The following is a 23,100-nucleotide window of genomic DNA, read 5'->3' as shown; positions in this document are numbered from 1 at the left end:
TGCCTTCTACGGCGGCTTCTTCCACCTGGTCGCCTTCCTCGTGCGACTGGCCAACTGGCGCCGGGGCGCGCCGCCCTGCCACTGCAGTGCCTTCCAGCCCAAGCCGGCGTCGCTGCTCGCGCTCTCCGGCGGCAAGTCATCGTACGGCAAGCGGTTCTCCAACAACAACAACTGCAACAGCTACAGCAACGGCGGCGGCAACGGCAACGGCCTGGTCTCCTCCTGGAGCTGCGGCAGCTGCTCGTCGGCCTCGTCGTCCTCGTCCGAGTGCTCCGAGTCCACCAACGGCGGCGGGGGTGGCCCCGCGGTGGCCAGCGCCCTGTCGAACCAGCAGTTGGACGCCACGGTGCTCGCGCTGGCCCTCATGGTGCTGCCGTTTGTGCCGGCGACGAACTTGTTCTTCTACGTGGGGTTCGTGGTCGCCGAGCGCGTGTTGTACGTGCCCTCGATGGGCTACTGCCTGCTGGTCGCCGTGGGCGCCGACCAGCTGTGCGGGTTCGCCCGGCGCGCGGCGCGCCACGGACACGGCGGCCACAACGGTGGCGAGACGCTGCGCAAGCTGGTGCTCGCTGCGCTCGTGGCGCTCGTGCTGGTGCTCTCGCTGAGGACGGTGCGCAGGAACAGGGACTGGCTCACCGAGGAGGACCTCTACCGGTCGGGCATCCACATCAACCCGCCAAAGTGTGAGTCTCGAAACCGGTGTGATGAGGGAGTGCGTGTGTGATCGCGCGTGCCTCTGCACAATATCGCTCAGGGCGCCGCGTTGTTGCTTCTGCGCCCTAATTAAGGCAGTGCAGTGAACGTGTTTTGATTCTCTCCCGCGGCTTGGGTACGGTATAAAAATCTAATGCACGAGTCCTTTCCGGATTCGTGCGCGGATTATGGGGTTTCAGGTGAGTTACTGATGCAAACGATGGAGTGTTAATTCTGTGGCTTTCGAAGAACCCCGTGCATGTCAAAGTTTACCTCATAATTACATAGTAATTAGTGATGCCGCACGCTCAGTCTGTTTTCGAACGATTCGGTGATATAACGATATATATTGTATATTCTCCGTGCTACAAATACAACGTAATTATGAACAAGTGAAAGAGAACAACTTTCCCTCTCGTGTGATATGGCTGCAGCTACACGTAATTTTGCGGGTTTAGCTTTTTGTTTTCACAAGCCATGAGGGTAAACGGCGGCGCGGCGATCGTGAGAGAAGATTAGAAGTTTTGCGGCCCACAACCACAAATGGCAACTCAAATATTGGGTATCGGGTAAATATTGAATGCACGAACGTGAAAGGAGATTTACAGATGTACGCAGCTAATGGGCCAGAATAAGGGCGTGTAGTGCCATTAAACTAAAATTAAAAAAAACGATTAGTAAACTTGAGGTTGGTGGCCCACGTCCCACCTTGTTTGAAGGAAGAACCCACTTATCATCATCATCATCATGATCGCCATGATGGTTTCTCAAGATTCATGAGGTTTATGGGCGCAAGTTTGGCGGATCACACCAGCGGGTCCCGGGATAATGCCGAAGACTAAATTTGTCGGCAGGCTAATCGTGTCTAGATCAGGCGCACGAACTTCGCTCGCTCTGGGCATCAGAATCGATGATACGTGAGCAGCTTAATTAACGCTGCTATTCAAATTTCGCACGTTCTCGGTTTCGTCTTCAGAAAGCTTACGAAGCGTTTCGATAATATCGCACGTACAGACTATCATGCGCGAAAAAAAAAACACGGGGTTCGAACCCGGGACTTCGTGCTCTGCATAACGACATAGCCAATGAGCCGCAGTGATCGGGGGAGATCCATGCAGAGTCGAGGCGACTATCGGTGTGAAAACGGCGTGGATTGGGAGCGCGGGGAAGGAAGAAATAAAGGATGAAGGTTCGCTCCCCATTCGATCAAAGTCGCTTCTTCGTGCCTCCCCACTTTGGTCGTTGCCCCGCGACCATCCTCGCCGTCTTTCATTCCGTTCGTTTCATTTTTCTTTTGCTTTCCATTCGCGCCCACACTTCGGGTTTTTTTTTTTTCTTTTACATTCTTTTCCCACATATATAGCTGTATGGCAACGCTGGCGGATCTCCTCCTCTCCTCCACCTCCTTCTCCTCCTCCTCCCGGGCTCTAGCTCCTGTCTCGTCCGTGCTCCTTTTCTTTTTTTTTTTTCACCCCGATCAAATCCCTCCTTCGTTTCTTCCTCCTCAATAACGTTTGCCCGACGGCGTCAGAAAGGATGGATTTCGGGGAAATCTATATCTCGGTATCTCTCGCGTTGTGGGAAGGGGTTTTGCACAAACGGCGGGCGGGCAGGCGTGAAGGAAAACATTGTAAACGTTGACGCAACCTCCGAACCCCGTTTGGCGAGATGTTTGCCGCTTCCGATTCTTGCACGTTGGGAACGCTTCAAAGGTTTGAGGCTTTTTTTCTTTTTCTTTCGTCTGCTCGGTTGTGCAGTCTTGCTTCACGTTGGACAGGTTTTCCTGGCCATTTCTTCTCTGTCTGGACATGTTGCTATGGGCCGGCCGAGGCTCTATGCCATTTTCACCATCATCATTATTATTTTTTATTACGTAGTAGGCCGTTTATATAACAAAAGCAAGCTAACTAACTAAACAGCTTTATTATTTTTAGAATTTGCTGTTCGGTTAATTACGTACAGTTGGACATAACTGTACGTAATTTATGATGAACAAAACCATTACGTAGCATTATAGTTAACACTCATCTGTTAGGCATGTTGCGAAAGTTCCCTGACAGCTACATAGTTGTTCAGTTTAAAGCCACGTGTAGTATATCGAACTTATAAATTTTCATGTTGTATCAGGCGCAGTTTACATATTTGATATGTCTGCTTTTGTTGCGCAGTTAGGGAACTCTAAAACAGGTCTCAAAGTTTCGCAGCGGGTAGCTGTTAACGCCGCTTACTTCGCCAGGGCTGTCCTTCTGCCGTTGCAAATCCCTTGTCTCAGAAACTTCTGAGGCCGTCTGTACATCAGTGGCACGGACACGCGCTTTTTTCTTCTAGGTTTGTAGCCTTCATCAATTCTCGCATAGAATACTTGAGCGCCTACATGAAAATTCTCGGCGGTCATCAGTCACTACTGTTTTACCTTTTCTTAACGCAATGGACTTCATTCAAGTTACTTGAGTCGCAGGCCAATTATAACAATTTTCCTTTGCTTCAGATGTATTTGATTAGGATGGAACATTTGGAGGTCGGAGCTGTGGCGTGGCGTGTCAGTGGCCGCGAACACACAGCAGCAATAGCAGCATTTGACCACGTTACGCACACACGCACAAAATATATTTTTAGCCCGATAGCGTAATTAAGAGCCCCGTGTCGCAGAAAATCAGGTGTCGGTGTCGGCCTCGGCGCCGGCGTTGCCGTCCCGGGAGCGAAAATTGCCGTGTATATTTAGCTATATGTATATGCCACGCCTTGCTATATGACACGCAGTATATGCGGGTTATATTGCCACACCATTATATATCGCTAAAGTTGCTCATACCTTGTCTTATATTCTTGACAAAGTTATTCCTCGGAATTTTGAGAATGACAACCCGCAAACGAATGTCATGAAACAAAACACCAACAGCACATGCCTTTTTATGTTAAAGATTCTCAGACTGAAATATTCAAAGTGCGAAACAACAGTGGAAACCTGAAAATGGTGCAATTTTTCTGGCGTGGCTGTGCACTAACTCCGCGACCGGCCCACGCAAAAGGCAGCGTTTCTACCGGAAAGCTCGCCTTCGTGCATAGCGTTCGCCGCCAGCGTTTCCCGTTAAACATTACGGTTGCATTAGGGAGCCTAGGGAGCCTACATGCAACGCCGTTTTAGGGTGGTGACAGCCTTTGTAAGGGTACTTGCCGCCGCCAGCTAAATTGGCGGGTTAATTGTGGGGACCAAAATGGCGAAAGACCAGCCGACAGACCACACTTCCCGCAACCCTTGGTGACGTGAAATTAATTAACTTCTTTTAATAAACTTTGGCCTCAGCAGCCACAGACAAATGGCGCGTCTGAGCGCCGTACACGGCACGTCTACGGTTTAGTTAAACAGACTAGTAAGGACAGTCTTTATTACAGCACACTTCGAAAAACACCCTTTATATATTATGTATGACTGGAAGGCACTGACAATGCTTAATGCAGTTCACATTCTTGGCGTGAGATAATCCTACCACGAGCACACCATCGTGCCTTATAACTTCTTGCTTTATATGTGTCGCACGACGTGCAATAGAAAAGTAAGTTTGATGTGTTAAAATAAAAGGAAAAGGCAACTAGTATATTACAGATGTATGCAGGTTTCTTGTACGCGTTGGCGCAAAACTAAATTGCAGATATTTAATAGATCGCGCGCCAACATGTGTACATCAGAGCGTGTCAAAAAAAAAAAAAAGGCAGAAAGACTGGGGACCAAAATGGCTGCCCACCAAATTTGGTGGTAAATAGCGGTCAGAACGTTGGTGTTGTCACCACCCTAAAACGGCGTTGCATGTATAGGCTCCCTAGGGAGCCTACATTCAAGCGCTCCCTAGGTTACATAAGCTGCATTTGCTGGAGAAGCGTGAGAAGCAGTCAGGGATCTTTTAATGCTATCGCGTTCCGCTTTAAAGGCGAAGCTTAAGCGTCCTCAAATTTTCTCCTGTGGTGATCGGTTGCGAATAGACGGTTTAGTTTAGAGGACATGTGCTGTGAACGAAATGCATTTTTGCAGTTTATTTGCATGGTTTCGCGCAAATGTGAAAGAAACATTTGAACAATAAGGAACAATTGCGTGCCGGGCTCTTTGGAGGGTTCTTTGAAGGATATGTTATTGCTCTACCGGTTATTGCTAAATTTGCTATAACGCTATTAAGAACAGTGCCCTGGCAGCAACTAGGCATCTCACAACGCTGGCGTTGCAGCGAAAGTTCTCCAAAGTAGTAAAGGATGAGCCAACCTAACCACCAGATATGTAGCAGGCGAGGAAAGGATCGAAGGACGTAGCCAAGCCGGGACCCACAAGGTTACCAAGAGGAACCCACACAACTCAACGCGGATACGGGAGACGCCTTCGATTGTTGACTTGACGTCACAAACCTTCAAAACATGGCATCAATGACGTGCTTCCGGCTTTACAATTCCTTCTGGTGCATGCTGTCAGCAAAAGCATATCATTCCAGATGGGTTTCTGCTACTCTAGAGGGGAGCTGTCGCTTGCATTTGGACACCACCTCTTTTAACATAACTAGAATGTACAAGTAGGAAGTGTAACTTAGTGCAAACCACCCGCCGAGGTGGCGTAGGGGCTTTGGCGTTGTGCTGCTAAGCCCGAGGGCGCGGGGTCGAATCCCGGCAGCGGCGGCCGCATATCGATGTGGGCGAAATGCAGAAACGTCCTTGTACCGTGCAGCACTTTAAAGAACCCCAGGTGGTCAAAATTAATCCGGAGTCCTCCACTACGGCGTGCCTCATAATCGTATCTTGGTTTTGGCACGTAAAACTCCACAATGTGGTATGTACCGTCAGAAGCCACGTTGAGCCAACTAGCCCATCATCGCGCACTTCTGCATTACTGGGGCATTATATGTTGATTTCAAAAGCAACCAAAAAGAAAGCTAGGTGCTAGAAGAGCCTATATTTGTGCAACTAAGAAGCCCTCTAAGTATCCAGTTTGACGCAAAGCATCAACCTCCTGTGGCACTGGAGCCAATGATACGGATCGGGATCGTAGGTGTAAGAAGAGCGCTTACTGGATATAGCACTGTTCGTTTTGACATGTAGTGTATAAAAGAAGCAAAACTGTTACAAAGTTGCTTGAATGCATGGCTGTTAGAAAACGCTCGTCATTCTCACTCATTTACAGACGTTTCTTTCAGTGGTTATGTCACTGTTCTGTAGAAACAACAACAAAAAAATATTAAAATTCTTCAAATGTATTAGAAACTTATTCTTCCAATTCTACTCAAACAGTCGGGTCTGTAGCACTCGCCGACTTGACAGCGAACTGATCGAAAAGAAAAAAGTTCATAAACCATGGGAACTAAAGCGTAACGCTAGACGTGGGAGCATAAGCATGAAATTTTAAATCAGAAATGTATCTTTTAGCGATTATTCGAGAAAAACAGAGAAAGTAAAAATAACAGTTTTTTTATTAGTTTTTATTTATTATTGTTATTTTATGCTTGCCCTGAGCATACGTATCTTCAGGGATACATACGTACTTGAGTGCCGATGATTTATCTTTAGAGCAGCAGTAAACCTGTAACAGCAAATACTCGCCAGAAGCAAACTGTCTTTAGATCAAATCGTCTTTTTCAGTGACTTAGCTGATGCCAATCTCACCTGCTGCAGAAACTTGCTTGCATAAACTTGCTTGAAGCAAACACCCCTCTTGCACCCTTTTACCATCAGAAGAGACTTGCAACGGAAGAAGGTACGGGGTCGACGAGCAAAACATTTTCGCAAACAAAATTAAGTTTCGTAAAGCTTGACGCAACTTTCGTAGGAGGTTAAAACGGGTCCAAATTCGTAAACCTTACGAAAAATTCGGGAGAGTTGACAGTTATGGAAGTGGTATTGGGGGACTTTCCTGCGTAGTCTTAGACAATGCATAAATGCGCAGCTTGCTTAAGCACTGCGCTTAATAAGCGCTGCGCTTTAGAGGTGCGCTGTTATCAGTATCCGCTTACAAGCCTGGAGTCGTCCGTTGAACTGGCGAAGACAGCAGGTGGGGGTGGCTCGTTGGGCTCGTTGAGTAAAATAGTGCTGAGCATCTCCACTGCGATGTCAACAATTCTTGAAAGAAACGACTTGGCGTGACTGAGCCGATGAATTATGCGTGCTTTCGTTGTGTGATCATTATTTGCCTTTTGAGTTCTGCGTAAAAGGCTAGCCGAGATCTTGGAGGCAATGTATGCCATTATTCGTGCGATTGCGATTGCCTTACGGCAGCTGTTGCGTTTTGTTGACTTTTTGTTGCCTTCAATGGACATTTTGTTGAGATGCAACATATTGTCATGGATGATTTTTGCGAGGATGTCGTTGCTCTTCGTGACTAGTACTCAATTTCTCTTCAATTTATATCAGCGCGGACGTGTGCATTAGTTTCTACGGACACGCTCACTCACAAAAACCTTTTTTTCTTTCCCTGCCCCTTACAGCGTACGGCAACTTAGCCAACATCCTCAGCGCGCACGGCAAGAAGGCGGAGGCCGAGTGGGCCTACAAGAAGGCGCTCACCTATCGCTCCAACATGGCCGACGTCCACTACAACCTGTGAGTTTAGTCGTGCATACTCTCGACGGCTCGATTTATCATTCAAAACGTTCTCTCTTTCTCTGCATTTTGATGGCTAAGAACTGTTGTTTATTAGGGGAAAGAAATGAAGACCGAACTTCGCTTATTTAAATGTTGCGCCAAAACGGCGGATGATCTCATTGACACCGTATGTTTAGCATATTCCCGCGTATTTGGGTGTGAGGCTATTGTTTCCACACGGAAAGTTTCTGAAAGGTTGCCGGGTTGAGCCTTTGATGATTTTCGAATGCAGCGTGACCCACCCCGTTTTTCTAAAGGAATAACAATAATACAAAGTTATCTATAGCTTCGGCTAGGCGTTAAAGTGTCACAGACAACCTGAGCGGGTACTTCGGATGGTGTCGCCACATGTGCGTTTTTAGTTTTTACGTCCTTAATTGAGTGGGTAGTGGGACGGGGAAGGAGGAAGGGGGCGCACCAAACCTGTTGTGCCCTCTTCTCACCCATCTGTAATTCTAGAAGCTAACTTACCAATATAGCTTAAGTATTCACTTTCTTAAGCGTCCCTTTACCTTTTATGGGAACCTTCGTACTAGTGATTCAATATAAATTTCCGTGTTGTCTACTCGCGAATATATTAGCACCCTTACGCCGTCAGGCGCGCGAGACGCAGAACATGGTTCATGTTTTTCGTGCTTTTCTTTTTTCGTCCCTTAGGGGAATTCTCCTGCAAGAGCAGAACCGGCTGGAGGAAGCCCTTCAGAGCTACAAACTTGCGATCCAGTTCAGGCCGAGGCTTGCAAGTAAGTCTCTCACCCCTCCCTCACGTTGTTCCTTGACTCCGTGTGTTTCTTTCTTCCTGCCTCTTTTTTTCTTTAAATGGCGCTGTTTTCGCCAGCTGCTACAGGCGCGTGCTTCCAGATTCAACTGAAGATTATACATATTTAACTGTACAGAACGAATTATAAGATGGCTGTTTCTTCAACGTGTTATTGTTGTTTCTGCTTAAAGAGACACTGAACGAAAAATATTCAGTTATATTGAAAGATAAGGCTTCTGTAATAACGAATTCGTCATTCGTAGCAAGAACAGAGCTTTTGTTAGCGCAAAAAAAGGTGGGAATGTAAAATCGGAGTGGCGTCACCTGTTGTGGAAGTATGGTACCTCTCCTCTGACGTCAAAACTGACTGATCCACAGAGATCGGTAGTGGGGGAGGTCGCGTGGAGATTACGTCGACTCGTCCGCTTTGACGCGAGCGATTCAAATTGAGCAGCAGCAGCGGCACCTTCGGCGGCAATGTTCTACCCAACGAAGTGACATATCGGCACACAGAAAACGATGTTGGCCTTCTAGACGAATAATACATCGATTTAGTTTGACCTAATATTGTCCCACAGTCTCCCTTTAAGTCCGTGACAAATTAATATTACTGACCAATTTAACGTGTATTGCGAATTACCAGCAAGTGTGTAAGACATGCCCATTTTATGGAAATCCCGATCTTCTTGCTTTCTGTTTAGTTTTGTCCCAAAGTGCGCAATGAAGGTTTTTTTTTTCTTTAGAAAATAATGCAGAATGCAGGAATGGATCGCTCCTGCATTCAATCTTGCCACATTAGGGACGTTTCGAGACTGTCACTTTAGTTTCACGGTTTTTGGTAAATTCACTTGCCTTGGCTTCGTATTTGCAGTTTCGGCACGTAAGTTAAGTTTATTAATTAAAAAATTGTGAATACGTCTTGCTTATTAATTAGCTAAGTACCATATATCACTTTATTTCTTTGTTTTCCCGTTGTGAATAACATATTGCTGAAAGATATAATCTCTTAGGTACTGCTGAATTCTTTTTCGCATTTTCACTTTTACTGAAACACGCCCTTAGAGTGCACTCACTTTGCGCTCTGTGTGTCCGCACGTCGTCGTCGTCGTTGTTATGGTTGTTGTCGTATAGTAAGTCCGTAGTAAGTCGTAGTTGTTGTTGCCGCCTTTTAAACATTACAAACGTACCCCCGAGGGGGTTAGGCACAGATCCGAAACAAAATGACATTACTTTCTTCCCGCTATCTTAATGTCAATGATTACCAATATAATTTTTTTCAAAACGCAGTGTTTGTTCTTCGTTGTCTGCGTCTAGCTCACGCTGTGGTTAACGACAACATGTATAACCATCGTTCGCAAACGATTATGCACTGACGTGAATTTCGACATCTAAAATGTTTGCAACGACGCTTCTTCAATCTCCTACAGTGGCACACCTCAACATGGGCCTCGTACTTGGCATCATGGGCAGGAAAGAAGAAGCCATTGAAGTGAGTGACCTCCCAGTTCCGTGCAGCATACTGTCGTTTCACTGCACTGCCGATAGAATTTTTTATGTGTGTGTTTTATTTAAATTAAGCACTTTGCATGGGGGTGCGAACGGCTCAAGAAAGCTTGTTTTGAACGTCTTTCTTCGTGTTATTTCTTCAAAAATATATATAGAATTTTTTTATGAGCTTTCATATTTTTCTTCAATACCACTCTGCCGTATCCTCCGGAGCCATCTACTGTCATCTGTAGCGGTTTCAACTACTCGCTTGAAATGAGTGTGTAATTCTGAAGTATAATATATGCGCATTCTATTAACGTTTTATTTGTGATATAAACGTTCACTTCTAACTTTTGTTTGCCTTGTATAAGTCCTACACATTTCTTTCTATACTAGTCTTTTACTATGCCGCGTATTCCATACAACCTATACCCGCCGTAGTTGCTTAGTGGCTATGGTGGTGGGCTGCTAAGCACGGGGTCGCGGCATCGAATCGCGGCCACGGCGGCCGCATTCAGATGAGGGCCGAAATGCGAAAACACCCGTGTACTTACGATTAAGGTGCACGTTAAGGAACCTCAGGTGGTCCAAATTATTCCGGAGTCTCCCACTACGGCGTGCCTCATAATCAGATCGTGGTTTTGGCACGTAAAACCCCATAATTGAATTTTTTTCCCATACAACCTATCCCATAGACCACTTACCATCGCAAGTCTGCTGAGGTAATCTGTATTTGATAATACAGCGGCGTGAAATGGAAAAGTGTCATCCACCCGAATGTAGCACGAAACCTACAAAGGAAACCCATCCGGAACCAGGGCGAATTTTTTTCTCAACTGCGAAGCTTTGTAGTGTCGTGCTAAATTCGGGTGGGTGACAATTTTTCCTTCCATGAAGCTTCATCCACCTTGCGCGGATTCCGCAGAACTGATTTGTCCAATATAGCCACGTGTTCTGAACGTTGGCGCATGATTACATCTAGCAGCGCGATAAACGTCGTCTTTCTTTTCTGAACACTCAGATTAGATCTGTCGCTCGCAGCTATCGCCTAACCGGCATTTCCCTCCGTGTGTCCCTGTCTGTAGGTGTACCGGCACTGTGCCCAGCTTGACAGCGCGGGCCTCAAGGACCCCAAGACTCACGAGAGCACCAAGATCTCGGCCCTCTTCAATCTTGGTAGGCTCTACGCCGACGAAGGCAAATACAAGGTGCGTATATTGTGGGCAATCGGTTGACTGTTCCGCTCTCCGTTGTAGTAAACGGCGTTTGCTAGTTCGCATTGAATTTATTTACGTAAAACAGATCATAGCGAAAGCCGTCGGGCACTCTCAATTATGTCATTTATTAAGATTACTTATTTCGGAAATTTAGATACAAATTTACCCACTTGCGTTAGACCCTAGTTTGATATGTGCCTTAGATAAAGTGAAAATTCAGCTTGTCAAGTTCTTTCGGCATGATCGTAGCCTCTCCTGATTGGCGCACTTGTTCGCGGTTATACTTTGTTGCACACAAGGAGAGAAACAATTTTTTTTTCATACTTGTTTATTTTAGGAGGCGATCAGAGTTTACCAAGAAGCGGTTGCCAAGATGCCGGATCACTATCAGCCGCAGTCTCTCTACAACATGATGGGTGAGTTTCCATCTCTTCAAGCTTGAATTTCCACAACGTGTTTGCCAAGTCTCAACAACTGTGAATGCCTGCAGATGAGCATACGTACTTAAAGCCAATAATTTAACAATTTCCTCGTTAAAAAAAGAACTAAGCTACTTCTCTTGTTTTTTTTTTTCAGCGAATCTGTAATTGTCACAAATGTAAACGTACAGACGCCGAAAGTACAGCATTTGTCCATGACCACGCCTGTTCAATGAACCAAAAGTATTTACGCGCTGAAAATTGGATTGGAGTGCGGAGGTTCGATGACAGTGATTCGAGGGCAAAGTTACAAATGTGGGAGGTATTCGCCTCGTAGAAATTTACATAAATTTTAATTGTTTTCCTAGAAGGCGTACTTAAAAAGGTTCATACTTGGGAAGGAGGGCGTTAGTTAAACTAACAGCTTCTGCTAGAAACTCGGTTGCGATTCCGCGAGATCGCAGAGATTCGCTTTTCTTACTTTTATCGTTGCTTAAGGTGCATGCGCGCGAAATCTTGATGGTTGTGGTAAAAAAAAAACCGCGCTGATAATTTGCTACGTGCGTTCTTGCAGGTGAGGCATACTTCAAGCTTGGGGACTTTGTCGAAGCGGAGCGATGGTACAAAGAAGCCCTCAAAGCGAAGCACGACCACATACCAGCTCATCTGACCTACGCGAAGCTCCTGTCTAAACTGGTAAGGCGTCACTTCCTTTTCAGCTGCAGTTCTCCTTGGCTGGTGGGCACCGCAGTAAGCCTCAGAAATGGGGCCTTAATAGCGGATGTACTCGTACTTCTTTTTTTCACAATCAAGGCGGGAAGTTTGCGACACTTGAAAAAAAAATGATATTCTTTTCTTAGTTTTTATAAAATAATTTGCGTGCCAAGCCAACAGCAAGTGTCTACCGGCTTGATGAGTTAAGACTTGGCTGTTTGCCACCTGATAGATTTTTACGGGCAGTTTAGTTAAATGCGCTAGAAGAGCAAGTGTCGGTGTCGGTCATTACATTCTAGACGTTAAGCAAGCGTAAAAGTATTTCCTGGTTCCTAAATATTGTTTTCGTGAGCGCCTCTAGCTAATGGTTCGCGCTGTGTATTCTTACGATATTCCTAAATTAAAAAAAAAGACCCCAAGTTAAACAGAAACGTAGAAGGAAAAGGGGGAAAACTGACCTTTATATGTGTTGTCCCGCTGGTGTTGGTTCTTCCTAGCTGGGGTTGGTTCTTCTTTGCTTGCATTTGGTCTCTTTTTGTCAATGTTGCCGAAGAAGCTCGCGTATGTACTAGCGCTGTTGACACAAGTCCCCAAGTAACCAAAGTGCTCTGCTAACATTCGACACGGTTGCCTTACGTTTCCAGAACAGGCCCACCGAAGCGGAGCAGTGGTTCCTTCGAGCGAAAGGAATAGCCCCTAACGACTCCAGTGTGTATCAGCACTATGGTAAGCAAACTATATCTTGTTGGCGTTTCAGGAACATTTCGCTGATGCTGTTTAAGTGGGAATAACGACACGGCATTGTCTTATATCATCGGGTACGGTTAGTTTCGTACGAAAGCTCCTTCTTCGCGTTCGATAAGAAATAAGCATAAGATGACCGTATCTCCTATGTGAGACTGCGTGCGGGCAAACATGCATTGAGTTTGTAAACTCAAGCTAAATATAACAGTGCATAAGCCCCTGCGATAACTCTAGAATGGGCGTACCGCTCCTCAACTTCTTCACTATAAAGAAACACATGATTTCAACATTCATCTAATAATGAAGTATTATAAGAGCAGTTTTCTCGAGACATTACGCAATTAATTATCGATAGATTAGAGACGAAGCGGGAAAGGCTGGACAGTCAAGTTTATAGCGGTATTCTTTGAAATATCGTATTATTAATCATCTGGCCTAAAAAAACAATTTTTATTGGAGAAAAGAACCGCAAACTTTCCTTTTCCTTTACCGCAATTCGCCGCCGCTACATCATTGTGACGTCACAAGTTTCAAAGTATATTCTCGTATTTGGGCCGTTTTGACGCATGAAATGTTCTCAAAACTGGCGACGTTGAGTCTATCGTATCTTTAGAATGCAATGTAGCGCTTCTTTGCAGACAAGCAATTATCTAGACCAGATTAGACGCTGTCAAAATCCGTGACGTCATGGGGTGGCTGATGCGATATATAGTCAAGATGGCGTCACCAGCCGTATTTTTTTTTTCTCTGCATTCCCGAGCCTCCTCTCACAATAAGCGCGACCGTTCTGCTGTCTCAGAAGCGCAGTTAAGTAACACAGCCTAACTTAAAAACTTGGGAGACGCTTGGGGGAGGGGGCTTCGCCTTTAGGGGTAGAATGCGATAGCATTAAAGGGTCCCTGACTGCTTCTCACGCTTCCCGGCAACTCCAGCTTATGCAACCGTAATGTTTGTCTGGAAACGGTTGCGGTGAACGCTATGCACGAAGACGAGCTTTTTGGTTCTTTTTTTTTCCCCGCACGGCTGGCACCGTGGATGCGTGGAGGTGAGCGCCATCTAGTGGAGCTGCAAGAAACCGAGCAGCGCACGCGTTGTGTGCAGCTCTGTGATTGGTAGAAACGCGGCGTTTCACAGAATCACAGAGCTGCACGCAACGTGCAGGGCCCGTGCAGGGCCCTTAAAGCTATAGCTTTGAAAGCTTTTCAATGTCTCAACGAAAGCGTGAGCAGCAGTATCCGAACTCAGTGCAACCCGAGCTCCTTGTTACCTTTGTCGTTAGAGGGGAACAATTTCTCAACGACGCCGTTTTCCAACGCAGGTCAGTTCCTGTCCGAGTCTGACCGGCACATGGAAGCCGCCGAACTCTACCTTCGAGCCGCCGCGCTCGCACCCGACGAGTACGAGATCATCTTCAACGCCGCTAACACGCTGAGGTAAGTCAAGCTTGTGCAAGTTTCTGTCATGCTTCTTCGTAAAGCCACGCACTGACGCTCGCGAGCTATGAATGCCGAATTTCGGTACCATAACTGCTACAGTTCATAATGCCTGAATCTTAGCGATATGTTAGTTGATGGAATACTACGAGGCTGTTTTGAGTTCTCGTCTACCTCAGAAGATTTCTTTGTACTTGCGAAAGTTGCGATGGAGGACAGTTTACTTACGCTTTATTCGTTCCCTCGCCTTCAGAAAGAGAATGCGCTAGCACACACGTGCTGGTTTGGTGTAAGCCTTGATAATATGTTCTATCTTCTAAACGAAGCGTGCACCGTAGGAGTGATTACACATACGTACGCGCGCTCACAACTTAAAATAAGGCTAGGATTTCATGCTAACAAGCTATATATGTTATGTAATTACTGCGTGAATGTAAAGCAACACCATACAAGAAGACTCATAGAAACAGTGTAACCGCAGTGTCTTCTTTTGTATGTCTTTTTGTGCGGTGTCCCTTTCATCGCATTCGCGCAGTAGTTTCTTACAATAATAAAGAACCAACTAGCACCTCAAGATGTTCTTCTCTATAAAAAGCGCTAGATGCTGCGCAGGTTCTTGCTGTATCTCTTCTTACTGCTACCGTTACATCGCGTCACTTCGCATCAATATGGCATTTGCAGAGGTGATTTATTCTTCTCCTTTTGCGACACCAGATGCTTTCACGGGCGCGCTAGTGTAAACAAGGACAGAGTGGAGCATATTTCTTCACAATATCATTGAAGCAATGTATCTGATCTATTCGATTTATTTTCCAGGCAAGCGGGAAGGAATGCTGAAGCCGAGGCCTTCTACTACACTGCAGTGAAACTACGACCCGGTGTAAGTGCATCTACGTTGAAACAGACGTCCGTTCTCATTCTATTCTCGTCTTCACTATTTCAACTTCATTTCGGTCCGCTCCCGCGCCGTGTTTGTAAAGAAACAGATTCGATGTATGCTTCGATGCGGTGGGCCTGTATCTATCGCAGATGAAAACACAAATGATATAAACATGTACAAGCGAAGGCCCTAAGCCCGAGTGTAATATCGAGCGTGCAATGTATGGTAGGTCTGTTTACCAAGGTGGTTGCATACAGCGCAAGTGTTGTTAATCAATCATGCATGCAAAAGCAGTCTATTATATACGCCGCTCATGGCTTATGTTGCAGGTCATTCGCATCATTAAGGGCAAGCGCTCTTTCGTTGCGGTCGCATGTATCGTACAATAAGTATTAGCTGTGAAGCCAGTCAACCGTCTGCCGACCTTACCTACCCTGTAAACAAGCGCGCTTACTCACTCCGCCTGTAAAGTGTGCTCTTCCGCAGCTAAACACTGCTTGCGGCAAAGCCCGCTTTCAGAAACGCATCGCGTTCCTAAATGCAATGCTAAGTAAGCTGCTCTGTGAATTGCGTCGTGTAAATATGTATTTATGCAGCCGTCTTTCCAAGCTAGTTTTAGAAGCGATTTTGTTTGTTTATGCTGCGGTCTTGCTTAAGATGCAGCTGCTGCTGAATACGTCCTTCTCATAATTTTTGTTTGATTGTGTTTTTATATTTTGATTCTTAAATAATTGTAAGTTCGGCGTATGTAGAACTTTTCACTGATAAGAGATACTGGGGACTGTGCATTAGGCATAGCTTTAAATCTGGTCGTTGCAGCTCGATGCATATCAAACATGGCTCGCGTACCTTTCTTCTAATGGAGTAGCGTTCGCGCAGCTCTCCGCGACGGCTCAATGATGTGCAGATGAAACTCAGTGACCCACATCTTACGCATTTGCTTTAGCGCAGGATTTGCAAATTGTAACCATTTTCTTGCCTGCCGTATAGAATGCATCGTGCAAGCGTCACGTACAAATCGCGATTCCAGTCGGCTGTCCACATGCTGAAGCCTGCCGGTTGCATTCGTTGGTTCACATAAGTGCAGACCATCTCCAGTTGCTGCAGTCATCATATTTTTTTTTATTCGGCTTTATGTAAGGGAGTAAATAACAAAACTGACGACTAAGGCTTAATAAATAAAGACTCTGTCTTCAAAGAAGCTCCGCTGGTCTCCTCCTTTAAGAGGTCGATTCGAGTCCGCTCTATATAACGAACATGATGAAACGTGGTGCGCAAAAAAAGAAGAAGAAGCATAAGGGTACAGAAGGCAACAGGTCAGAGCGTTACAATCTGGACTAACGTTCTTCGTAGAACGCTAATACTCTCTATTAACGCCTTTTTCCTACCGTTATTGAGCTATCTTTAGTACACTATCACAAACTATCCCAGTGCTGCATCTTGCTCAACTGGTGAACAATCTTTCTACGGGCAAACCGCTTACCGCGCAGCTTGATGCAAAATGTCTCCCAGGCGGCAGACGCCTGAAGACTTCGGCTTGGAGTCCTCACCATTGTATTCTTTTTTTCTCGCTGCAGGAGGTCACGAGTCACATGAACCTCGGCGCCATGTTGCACGTCAACGGAAAGCTGCTCGAGGCAGAGTCGAGCTACCTCGAAGCGCTACGGCTGAAGCCAGACGACCCTATAACGCAGAACAACCTGCAGAAGCTTCGAAACTTGCTCGCCCAGAAAGGTCTTCGGGCCTCCACCACGATAGTCAGCAACCGGCGGTAGCGGCGTCGTAGTCCGCGGAGATCTCCACGGTAACACAGCGCGAGGTACCGCCGGAACCGGAAACACCTCAGCAGCGCATTGCGCGCAGAAGGCGCGAATGACGTCGACGACGCTGAAGCTACGCGGCCGGCACAGCCTGCGGCAGCCACAGATCCTTAGCCGCTGCTTGCTCGTCTGCGAATTTCACCTGCCGAGTTTCGTCGTGGCCTCTGAGATCTGGGGGCGCTTGCTGAGCTGAGGAGGTTGTTAGGGGCTGACACCCCGCGCCGCCGGATATCGGAGGCCATCGTTTCGTCTGCCAACTTCGCTTCGCCGCCAGGATTCGCCTGCACGGCGCCTCAACAGCGTGACATCGTCGGCGCCGATCCCAGACGTGTTTTTGTTCTCCACTCGCTCGTACGTTTGTTGTTGTCGTGCCGCTTCGGGTTTGTCCCCGGAAAGCGGCAGAGAAAAACACTTGTGTCCTACTAGACTGATCGCAAACTGACTATCGCCGTTGAGTGACCGCACAGAGCCTAGTCAGTCCTCTCCCCGACTCCCTTTTCCCACCCTTTTATTTATAACGCTGTTTTTATTATCTTTTACGCGTATCGTCTGGCAAGCTTATAGCAGCTCTGGAAGCGAGTGACGACTTTTGTGCCGCAGTTCTTACTGCACTGTGAGCCTCTGGAAAACGGAACTTTAGTCCCTCGTTGACTTTTCATATTTTTTTTTCTTGTCGGAATGACATGGGGGGAAATGAAGTGCAGTGAACACGTTACTTAGTCACTAGTGTGTCTGGCCGGACTCGATGCAGTATGAATCATTTGAGTTCATTTGTGGTTCTCCTTTCGCCTGTATCTGTGTGTATATAACCGGTTTATTATCGCGTTTCTCTCTCTCCCGAAATATCTGCTGCTGCACTTCGTCGATTATGTTATTCCTACGAGAAGCAACAGGTCTAGTCAAAGTGCCGACGCCCCCACTGTGGCTTGTCCGCTGTAAATTACTCGCTCGCTTGAACGGACGGACGTTCCTCTCCTTTGTTTGTACACACCCTGTATTTTTCTTTGTTTTTCTTTCCTTTTTTTTTTTTTACGTCGAACCCAAAGCCCACGTACGCGTGTAGTGCTTATTAATAAGCCTTCGCCTCTAGGAATGAAGTGGGGAAATAGCTGCCGAAAGAGAGAGAGGCGCCCTTTTCTTTTCTTTCTCTCTCTCTCTTTCCCTCTCTGGAGGAACGAAAGAAGGATATAGAGACGGAAGAAAAAGACAAATCTATATATTGAGTTGTGATACGCGCGTTTTTCGGTTTCTCCTTTCTGACGCAATCGCCTGGCGCACACACGACCAAACTTTTTGCTTCCATGTGTAGATCGACGCAAAGGACATAGTATATATAAATATTATACATATACTTTTTCTCGGCACATCCATCGTCCCTGTGTACAGAGAGAGAGAGCCATGTAGATAGACAACGTGTGGCAATACATGGGCCGAGATCCTGCAGGAATTTGTTCTAAGCTGACGGGAACTGAGACCTCGTTCCTTCTTGGCTTCGCGAATTACACTGCTTTAAAGAAAGAAAAGATATATAATCAATACCGAATGTGACGCAGTCATTGCAGTGCTCTCACAGCTCGTAATAGCAGTGGCTGGCTGTGTGCGATTTGTTTTCTTTCTTGTTTTCTATAAACTTATTTTAGAGTCAAAAGCAGAATTAGCAAGCTACCGAGGTTTTTATGAAGTATGTTATAAGGGAGGTTCTACGTGCACTTGATACAGTTAACTTCAGTCTGAAATCGTCGTCAATTCACAATGCGTTACGAGACTTTAATCGTCGCTCTACGGTGACCACAGTCACGGAACATTGCTTACGATAGTTTTAGCATTTCTTTCAAAGGTACTCAACATAAAACACAACAAACAAAGCCTGTGTCTCTCTTTATTTTTAATTTTATTTTTGTACCTATTCAAGAATTGAAAAGGTTATATTCGAAAACACTACCGATTCATTAGTCGAAGCCACACATCTTTCCGAGGAGACGAGAGATTTCCTTTTTTTTTTTTTTTCATCGGGATATTTCTCTTTTTTAAATGGTGAAAAATAGTGCGTGGCGGCTGAAATTTCAAAGCCACGCTGTTCGCGAAGCTAAAAGCTCGGAACTCGGCATTCATGTTATGTAAATATCGAAACCGGCTTCCGCTTTCTCGCCGGGAGATGGACTCCTCTTGACGTTTACTATTATTGGTAGTATTACTACTTTTCCTTCATTTAGTGACGAATGTCTTGTTCATTCGTGAACAAATTATAGGTCATTGAGGACGTTGGATTTCTCTGTGCTCGCTTTTTCTTTATCTTCTTTTTTCTTAAGGCGTGTGGACGCATTGGAGCGCTCCGAGTAAGGTTCCCTTGGTCTGCCACTGTAATTAATAGAAGAAGTATGAGATATTAAAAAAAAGAGAGAGAGAGGAAGTGATAGCCACGTGATTTCTATAGGCTGGTTGGGAGGGAAAGCAATCTTCTCTGGCCGTTTCTGTTCACTCAAGAGCAGCCGGCCGGCTTTTAACTTATTTATATTTATGGCATACCTTTGTTTGTTTTATTTTCTCGCTCGACCGTCGCCAAGGTCTGCAAGTGCACCCCGGGATTAAAAGGGTTTCTTCCGCACTACGAAACGGAAGTTTCTTTTCTTTTTCTTAAAACAGAAAAAGAACGACACTGGTGCCAGCAGTGTGACCATATGAAAGTGTTTGTCTGTTATGTCTCGACGCAAGAACACGCCATGGTATCGCGTGATTCGATTTGTTGTGTTTGTGCGTGTGATTCGAGCCACCAAATTGTGATCGCGTGTTTCACGCGTTTTCTCTGCACCGTGTGTTACTTGCAATGATCCCGCGTTCGTGGCAGATTCGCTGACGCGGAGATTAGAGGAAGCTTGTGGTGGATTGCTGCTTCTTGTGTGCCCATAGTCACGAACCTGTCTTAAAAAAATAATTTTTTTTCCAACTCGTTTTGAGATAACGGAGAGACTCTCGCGCCTGTTTCTCGTTAACATTTGCCTCATAGGCAATGATAGAAAATATTTTAGGAAAAGAAATTGTGGCATCAGCCAAAGAATGGGAAACTAAAATGTCAGCTCCTCAGTCTCGACACGTGATGTTAAAACAAATCACGAGCTACTTTGAAGGCCGTGAGAGAAGAACAAAAAGACGACTGAAATTATTATTGAAATAAGTATAGGAGACTGCAGAGGCCTCTAGAGGTCATATTCTGAAATGATCACTTGAAGAGATATCACCATCAGATGTACGATAACTGCCAAATCCAGCGGACAAAACGCGCTTCGCTCCAACGAGTTATCGTGCCGGATGCCATGTCACGCACAAGAGGCGGTATCTCGGGAAGTGAATAATTCAAATTACTGTCACAGGCTTGGTTACATTGCAATTGACAGAATTAGGCAATCTTGTGCTGTGCAGAGGGTTTCTACAATGAGGTGCTTTGAAACTCTATTCAAATTGTGATTGGTTCTTTGTTTCTTATCTTTCTTCTTGTATATTTAGGCGCAATCAGATTTGTTTGGTCTCGTGACTTTGGGTGAACAAGACACGTGGCTTTCTCCTTCATGATGCTCGGTGCACAGTTTGTTCCATAAACAGTTGTAGTTCCCGGTTTGTCTCATTTCGCTTGCTGCCCATCTGTGTACCACATGCGTCGTCCCACGGCGCCCATGCGCTGTCCGGGTGGACGCACGAAAGCCAGCGTGTGCCGAAATGTTAAAAAAAAGATGATAATAATGAAAGAAAGAGAATGTTATTAAACTTGGAATGAACGCGCACGCGTAATAAGATTTAGGCTTTCCTAAAAAGTTCTGTACAATACATTAAGATATTTACAAATAAATTTTTGAATCTAAACACTGCGAATGTGTTGTTTCTGTTGAGTCTATCTGCCGGGAATCTTCGAGGACTGGACATCGCCGTGTACGTAAGTAGCAGTACGGGCGCAGCTCGCGATAGCTTAGCCGGTCGACACATCCTGGTTGATTATTACAGCGAAGCTGTCTATGGCTCTGATCCCAGGATTTATTCGTGGCGTAACGTCGACAGAAAACTATCATCATCAATGGCTCATACCCCCGTAAGACAGATGCTACAAGCACACAGCAAAGTGAAGCGAACAGTGCATACATTCTATGGAATCACGCATACAACATACAGAACAGCATACGTTTCAATAAAGAACAAGCTCAAAACAAGCATCCGAACCACATGATTGATGATAAGGCGCTCCTGCGTTTACATGCAATGCGAATCACGTAGCGCTCCCCGCATACGCTTCCCGGTATATATTACTGTTGCGCAAGCTGCCGCCGCGACGGCAGCTTGAATGTAGCATTCGAAGCAGGGAGTGACGTAACTATAGTATACACTTTCGTATGCGTAAAAGAAGAACCCGCCTAGCAACTTATTTGTGTTGTGACAGTGCTATGGGATGGCCCCGTATACAGTGAGGACTCCTGAAGAGCAGCGTGCATACGAGGCGAGGCGAACTTCGCTTCTCTCTGGTCCACTCCTTGTAGGTGCACGAAACAGCGGCGTAAGCCAAGTCGCAGGCCGTCGAAACGTCTTAGGCTAATAATTAGGTAAAGTGCATGTGAATGTCGCCCCAACTTAATCGTAATTCGTAAGTTCTTCGCAACTGAAATTGACGAGTGCACTCGAAAGTTCGCAATGCCAAGTTTGGACTGCGGTTTCGAGTTAAATTCATCGGCCGAAAAGAAAATCGGCTTTATCGCGGATTCCCTGGTCTGGATAGATGGTTTACATTGACGGTCATCATGGCCGCCATCTCGGGGTACTAGCACGTCGAGAAGCTGCGTAAACAAGAAACGTGACCGAACGTGACAGCACCATGGCATGACAGGTGCGTCTTGCGGCGAGCGACATATCAGTAACATCGATAATATTGTGAGAATGGTCACCGTAAAAAAGCAGCGCAATGTACGCGTGAAGATATGGTGCACTGACGTCATCGTGACGTCACGCGAAAGCTATCTATACTTTTGCTCAGGAGAGTACAATCGCGTGCCACGTAGCTGCTACCGTTGTTCCTCCGAATGGAATTTGAAACACATCTGCCACTGTCGTGCGTTCAATAGGCGGATTCGTCGGCCGCGATCGTTTCCACTGACAGCACAGTGTTCCGGCATGCAGCCACTGATAAAGTATACATAGTGTCCCTGTTCTGCTTCAGGATGGTTTAACTATCTTATCGCAGATACAAGTTTCTCGTGATAACCGCGGCACATTGCATTTTGAGTGCTTTGGAGGGAAGTCTTCTAGCCGAAAGAAACTTATTTAGTTATGAAGTGGCCCCTGAAGAATAATTTTCAGTGCCGCTCGAAGCGCCGGAAGCCACGCTCCCGTAAGCTTGTCAATCTTGATATCGACAGACTTCAGATTTGACTAGAATGAAGCCAAAATAAGAGATTTAGTCGTGTCTACGTCTTTCGCACATTGCAATATTAAAAATACATGTAATACAGTAATAAAAATAGTGTAACATAAAAAGAAGAGTCTCTGATCATCATGCTGGTATTTTTACCCTCTCTTAAGACACTGTGCAATGCAGCCATAATAAAGATTCATCATCAGCCTTATCATCACCGTCATTGTCACCATTATCGTTGCTGCTGTTCGCAGTAAACGAGTTCAAAGCCGGCGCAATCGCTGAGTTCTGCAGGTTTATTTTTTATCTTTGGTTCGCTACTTGATACGAGGCTCTAACGTAGGCACGTAAACGCTGAAAACTGTGCATTCGAGCTTCCAAAGCAACCGTGCACACTTCATTCAGGTCATAAAAGACACAGTGGTTGATGGAAAACAACCAAGGTCTTGTTACTTGAACCCTACCTGCTGACCCATAAATGGCGTCCCAATATGTGCGCTGAAGATCGCACGAAAGGACGACTGGATCCTGTCTTCTGCCATCGAGAAAGGTAGGTTTCTAATGGCGTTGCTGAGTGTTTATCTTAAAGAGGAAGCGTTATCTCGTGACCAATTTAACTCTCGATTTACTAATTTCGTTATTCAAATGCACAAATGCTCTCACTAGACAACTTACGAAGCGATTTGAATTAAACCTGCTGTATTTATGAAAGCAAGTTCTACCGACTGTCTGCAGGGAGTCCAGTTTTCCTTTAAAAACTCCAACTTTCTACGCAAATAGCCGAAAATTCTTAAGTAAAAAAAAAATAGTGACGCCCAATGTTTACAATTCAGCAACTGTTCACACGAGATATCGCATTTCTTTTAAAACTCAGGTTCTCATACCCCACTCTGATTATGAGGCACGCTGTATTGGGGGTCGCCGGAATAAT

The 23,100-nt window shown here is 45.7% G+C and overlaps 1 protein-coding gene across 1 annotated transcript in view; it reads left to right on the top strand.

Annotated features, from left to right (window-relative positions):
* LOC119446627 (protein O-mannosyl-transferase TMTC2-like) overlaps positions 1 to 20,635 on the top strand; it is a 305,816-nt gene extending 285,181 nt beyond the window's left edge. The window contains 11 exon segments of the mRNA XM_037711110.2: positions 2 to 683; positions 7,149 to 7,263; positions 7,963 to 8,048; positions 9,493 to 9,554; positions 10,639 to 10,761; positions 11,108 to 11,186; positions 11,764 to 11,885; positions 12,548 to 12,629; positions 13,966 to 14,080; positions 14,897 to 14,960; positions 16,538 to 20,635. Of these exon segments, the coding sequence (XP_037567038.2) occupies positions 2 to 683; positions 7,149 to 7,263; positions 7,963 to 8,048; positions 9,493 to 9,554; positions 10,639 to 10,761; positions 11,108 to 11,186; positions 11,764 to 11,885; positions 12,548 to 12,629; positions 13,966 to 14,080; positions 14,897 to 14,960; positions 16,538 to 16,735 (1,728 nt within the window). The 3' untranslated portion in view covers positions 16,736 to 20,635.
* The last annotated feature ends 2,465 nt before the right edge of the window (positions 20,636 to 23,100 follow it).

The sequence above is a fragment of the Dermacentor silvarum genome, chromosome 3 (genome assembly GCF_013339745.2).
Source record: "Dermacentor silvarum isolate Dsil-2018 chromosome 3, BIME_Dsil_1.4, whole genome shotgun sequence".
Taxonomy (NCBI): Eukaryota; Metazoa; Arthropoda; class Arachnida; order Ixodida; family Ixodidae; genus Dermacentor; species Dermacentor silvarum.
This window is presented reverse-complemented; position numbering and strand designations above follow the sequence as displayed.